This window comes from Saccostrea cucullata, unplaced genomic scaffold (genome assembly GCF_032062105.1).
Source record: "Saccostrea cucullata isolate Sc308-1 unplaced genomic scaffold, CSIRO_AGI_Scuc_v1 ctg2799, whole genome shotgun sequence".
Classification (NCBI taxonomy): domain Eukaryota; kingdom Metazoa; phylum Mollusca; class Bivalvia; order Ostreida; family Ostreidae; genus Saccostrea; species Saccostrea cuccullata.
The window spans coordinates 10,194-16,428 of NW_026935018.1; the positions used below are offsets into that span (position 1 = coordinate 10,194).

General features: G+C 35.7%; 1 protein-coding gene across 1 annotated transcript; it reads left to right on the forward strand.

Moving 5' to 3' along the window:
- The first annotated feature begins 426 nt into the window (after positions 1-426).
- Positions 427-1,554, forward strand: LOC134241710 (thyrotropin-releasing hormone receptor-like). The gene has a single exon (XM_062723731.1). The coding sequence runs from the start codon at positions 427-429 to the stop codon at positions 1,552-1,554; it is 1,128 nt and encodes a 375-aa protein (XP_062579715.1).
- Positions 1,555-6,235: the final 4,681 nt, after the last annotated feature.

The following is a 6,235-nucleotide window of genomic DNA, read 5'->3' on the forward strand; positions in this document are numbered from 1 at the left end:
TTTCTATTTCGTTTCGCATTTCACAGGTACCCATTATAGATGATGTCTTCAAGACTTGAATACCTCTAGGCAATCAAAGCTATCAATTATAAAAGTTGTGAAAACCAATCAAAACAATTCGATCCTATATGTGAACCATTGGATCAATTCTAACGGTACTACTGTATTAACTAGTATACCTTTATATATAATATTTACATTATTTTTCTGCGTATTTACTATGTTAAATGTATTTTATCCGAGGAACAGATAAGCAGTTTTACTAACCGATATTCGTCTCGTTCGACGGGTAACCGGTCAACCGGGTACTTGTTGACAACACTAGTTTTTCTCGATTTTAGGATAATTTTTTCCATTGCAATGGACACTCGCGTTTTAAACCTTTGAAGGTCTTTATAATCTCTTTTTTTTCTTTCAGAAACAAGTATGGACAGAAACGGCACGTACAACATTTCTGGTTTTAATGCATCTGATGAATCAGGCACTCATTCAAGCGACGTCAACCGCGTCCTTGAAGTCCTCCATTATACAAATTTCATTTTCCTTCCCACCTTTCTTGTCCTTGGCCTTGTAGGCAACTGCTTGTCCATCATCATAATGATAAGACCAAAATTTAAAAACATCACATCAAGCATGATTCTTATGGCACTCTCAGTTTCCGACTCCGTCCTCCTTCTGACACAACCGTTCAACAAAAGATTTATCATTCAACTTATTGGTACTGATCTTCGGGCACTCTCAGATATAGGATGCAAAATATTCTTTGTAATATTCAAAACCTCAAAGATGACGTCTTCTTGGCTAGTGGTCGCAATGTGTGTGGAGCGATTCATAGCTGTCTGGTTTCCTTTAAAAGCCAAGTTTATCTGCACGAAAAACGTAGTTCGTGTTGGAATCATCAGCATTTATGTTTTCATAGGTACTTACACATCGATATGGAGCTACGCATCAAAGATTAAAGACGGGATATGCCATCCAGATGTTTACAATGCAAGTAATCCAGAGGAAGTGGAACAGTTCGGTCGATTTCTACTTGGAGGAGTCAATTTGTACTCTTTCATCCCTATCATCATTCTTTGTATACTCACACCGATGATAATAATCAAACTCTCACAGTTAACACGGAAAAGACGCCGCCTAACCGGAAAACATAAGATGGTAGACCAAAAGCAACAAGCTGAGTCTAATAGGACAACCATGATGTTGTTGGGAGTTATGATTGCCTACATCGTACTCATTGCCCCCGTCGGATCCCTCCATCTGAGCGCATTTATTCTGCGTAAGAATGCTTTTGGAGTTCAAAACAGTGGGTTTCAGATTTACACCGAAGTCACACAGATAACCGAACAAATCAATTACGCCATCAATTTCTTCTTGTACGTTGTCACTTCAAGAAATTTTCAACATGAGCTGAAGAGCATTTGCCGTTGTAACCTGGGCTTCAAGGGATCCCTCACAGCGAGCATAAGGAGACAGTTCACTTCTACAAAAACTACCAAAGAGAGCTCGAGCGATGTACCTTTTGATGAAAAAAATGAAACGAACAAAATTTAAAACGATTTTAAGAAAGCTTCTGGCTGATATTCCACAAAGTAGCCCTTCTATGTTTATGACGAATATATACTTCTTGATTGTTGTTGTGGTATACGACAGGAGAGATATTTATTCTTTAATTAGCCAATTTTAACACTTGATAATTAAGTCTGATTCAATTTTTTGTGTTTTTCAATTATTGTATTATTTCCAGTGACATTCATTACAATAAATATTCTTTCATATACAATAAAATCAAAAGTCCTTAAAACACTACAAAAAAGGAGCAGAGCAAACACGGTCCTCAAAACATCAGTTGAATCGATTGCCATGGAGGAGTGAGCATCCCCTGCCGACCGGTCACACACGTCGGGCGCTTCTTCTCATGATTGGAAATAAGGGGAAAATCCGTCAATGCAGTGCATAAATAATGGACTAACAAAGTGTATGAAGAAAGTCTGTCAGCATTTGACTCAATGATAAATTGTATTTGCTGAAAAAGTCATTGTATCGACAATAGAACTAAAGAATTGATGACTTAAAACGAGACTGCTGATAATCTTGTTTCATCAACTTGTTTGCCAATAATTTACCTCCTTTTAGAAATTGTTCATATGAAAAAGATGCTCTTGCGTACCGAATCAACTAAGATATATAAACTCCGTAACTATGCAGGTGATGAAGATATATTGCTATATAAGTAAGGGAAGTTAACGATTGTAAAGTCATCACGTTTATCATCCAGTTTGGTTAGAGTACCATTAATGTCTTTTTCAAGCAAAAAATATCCAAATATAAATTAAATGTGTCAGACTCTGTGGTACCTTTTATCTCAAGCTCATTGCGATATTATATCGACATAATGGAAATAACCATAATTAATTGACAAAACATCGTCGATATATCTAAATGTCGAGTTGAAGGCCACAGCAAATGTTTTCTTCTTAGTTTGGACAAGTTCTGCTTCATATAAATACAAATAGGTCTGCTAATAGCGGGGCACAATTGGTACCTATTGGAATTCCAATAAATTGTTGGAAGACCTGGTCTCCAAAAACCACATAGATATCGTCAATCAGAAACTCAAACATCATGTTGATATCAACTTCTGAGCACTTGTGTCTACAATCAGAATTTAAAACAAAAATGATTTTGCAAAATATGAAGTAAATTTACGAGTGCCACTTTTAATAAAAAGCAGCTGTCGATGATATCAAAAAGTCCGGACTTTAATTTATTGTGGGGAATTGTTTTGTATAAAGTTGAAAAGTCGTAAATTTTTAACCTGTTGATTTTAGTAAAATCTTATGATTTCAAAATGTCCAAAAGATCCTTGAAAATTTCAAGTATCCACATTTGATTTACACCACTTCTTGAGTAAATTGTTGCACAATACTCTTGAAGCTTTTCCTTCACTGCTTTTAATATCTTAGTGATTATGAGGAGTAAAGGAAGAGGCTTGGTTAAATACCTACTGGAACCCGCCATGTATCTTTGCTTCTAAGTATTTTTATGAAGTTTAATTAATTGTGCAGGGGGATCTTTTACATGCCAGAACCTACTTCGACACAGAACCTCGGTTTATAAGATCTCATCCGAAGGACCAGTCTCCACGTCCCACAGTGGGATTCGAACCCGCGTAGTAAAAACCAACTCCATACTCCGCGATTTATTACAGAAACAAGTACATGTACACGTGTTTCAGTCCCGGGTTTATATTCATGTTCCCTCCGGATTGTAATCCGGTAAAACCGGAGGGAAGAAGAGGTTTCCTCTGAGTCTATGTATCCGTCTGTCTATCCACCCGACCCTCTGCCCCACTTGATTTTCTGCACTCCTTTCTAAACGTGTGCAGATATTGAGCCGATTATACTCCCGCTTCAAAGAAGAGGGGTATACAGTTTTACCCAATTATGTCTGAAACAAAGTTTTGGTCGCAGTTTTCTCAGCAGCTACTAATCGCAGATGCTTGACATTCTGGCACATTCTTTGCTGGGGCATGCCATATCACCCCTACTAATGTGTTCGGAACCTTTTATTTTTCTGGTGTTCTGCAAATTTTTAAACCCGATGAGTTCAGAGTAGCTCTGACAGTAGCTCTGGTGAGAGTTAGCGAGACTACAGCGAGATATGTTAATTTTTTTCACGGAAATGTGGCTAGGAAGTGACTAGCACGTGGAGACATTGTAAACAGAAAAGTTATGTTGCGTTTTAGTTTTCACCACCCTATAATATTGTTCTGTAGAAATGTACTTCAATCGATCTCTCTTGAATTCATTCAAATTTAAATTATAAGTATTCTCTATGATACAATTTTCTGTTGTCATGAATTAAGATTTTTTTTGGACAAATATTTTGCATGGGAACCGGGACTATATTTTGGGCGTCAGATTAGCAAATGAGTAGGCCTTTCAACTAATTTTTCAAGTTGCACATATGGTAAAAAACATTGCATAGATAGATTTATAGGTACATGAAATTATCAAAAAAGATAATAACTTATGCATACATTTAATTACATCATTAAAAAGTTTAATTATTTATAATTGACTTTTCCGATGTTGTGTTTTAAGGATAGGTAACTCAGGTGTGAAAAATGACCAACTTAGTGCCGATTTATGAGTTATCGTTTATAGGAATGACATATAGACTGCTTCAGAATTGGTATTGTTATGTACACAAAAGGGTTCCTTACATTGTTTTGTACACAAAATTGTTGACCAAGAGAAAGAGAATATCTTCACTCTACCTGAAATAACAGGGTCAAATGAATGGGGAACAGACTATATTCAATATTTTAACTCTCTTTGGCGATTATTATAAAGAAGAAAATTCAATGTCATGTTTTTTGTGTTCGCGCTTTTTCGCTTCCTATATAAATATATATATTTTTACAAGTAAATGCAGCAATTGATCATCTTACTTGTGTTACTAAGCACGAAGGGGAACGACCGAGTATAAAAATTTAATTATGTTAGAACTAAGAAAGAGGGTAGATTTCACTTTTTTATTTTAATTAAAACTTTTAATTATATGTAGTGAAATGGTGTCCGCAACTATACAGTAAATAAGTTTAACATTGGTGCTAAAATTTAAAACCACTGGATTCTACTGAGAGCAAAGAAACACTCGGGAAATGCTAAAAACTACCTTGTGTGTAAACGGTTCGATACCCCGAGCCTGCTCTCAACATGTTTCAGCAGTGAGTTATCGTTCATAAAGCCGACCTCTAGCGGCAGTTGAAAGGCCTAAAATGAGGCACCAATGTGACTTAAACTGACAAATCAGCTGAATGAGAATTGCATTATGGGTTACTACAAATACTACAGGAATTTTACGCTTGATAAATTCCTTTATTGTACTATCGGTGAATACAATTGTCAAGTGGATTCTCTGGCCAACACACGTTATCACGTGACACTAACTACGTATAACTACGTATACATTTTATTATATATATGTATTTTCTATTTAACCACAAATTAAAAGCGCCTGTGATATTTTTCATAGTTTCTAATGTTTGCATTTTGTTAATAAGAACACTTTTTTTTATTTTGCACTCATTGACATGACCATAGATTGACCGGAACCACGTGTTCGAAGTAACATGTAAACATGTATTTAGCGTAAACGTATTCGATCAACAATTGGTCAGTTGCTCGTGGTAAGATCCTCCGTGCGCATTAATAGCAATAGCCATATCAGGTAAACAAACGTTTGTCTTTGTATATGATATTACACATTTTTTCCAGCGTATCGGTCGCTGGTGAGCTGTAATTTTTGCAGTAAACTAAAATAAGATATATTAATTGTTATCCCCCCTTTAGCCACCCATTTCTGTTGAAAATCATGAAAGTCTTTCAGAAAGGTCTGGAAACACATTTCTCACATGACATGTTTTCAAAAGAAAAAGACTATAGCAATTCCTGTTTACTACCAATTTTATTTATAAAACCGGTTCTACCCTATAACCTTTGTATAGGTAAACTTAAACCACGTGTCTTGAGTTTAAATCACAATAACATTAGTAGGTGTGCATATGTTGGAACTCATTTTTGTTCACATCTGACGTCACCTTCCTATTTACCTGTGCGCCTGTCCGTAAAATACATAACGAATTTTGGTAGCAGTTTTCTCAGCAACTACTCTGAGCAAATCTTTGCACATTCTTTGCTGAGGCATGCCACATATAGTGTAATTCATTTTAGTTCAAATGCGATATCAACTTCTTATTTATCCGTTAGTTTGTCCATCGTACCATACATATAAAATAATTGGCCGTAATTTTCTCAGCAACTACTCATCGAAGGTGCTCGAAATCTTTGCACATACCGGTAATTTGTAGATGCATGTCATATGGCGGGACTCATTTTGGTATGAATCTGATATCAATTTCCTATTTATTCTACTGACAAATGTCAATCGTTTGTAATTGTCAAGTGAGAAAAAGACGTTGAGAACAATTTTCATATGGATTAATTTTAGGTATAAGGCATACACAACCTCAAAAAGGTTACTTTTAATTACTTTGATAGTTTTTTTTAAATGCAAATGCTTGTGCGTTCTTCAAAATTGTTTTGAAGCGATTCTCATTCTGCAATTTTGTGCTACATAGCGAGTATATTAGAGGCATTCTAACCATGGTGAATACTTGTCCAGAGACACAGTTAGATTATTCTAAGTGACAAACCATAGATCTAAT

Bases quoted from the DNA above. Each gene is read 5' to 3' on its own strand.
- LOC134241710 (XM_062723731.1), top strand. From the start codon at position 427: ATGGACAGAAACGGCACGTACAACATTTCTGGTTTTAATGCATCTGAT.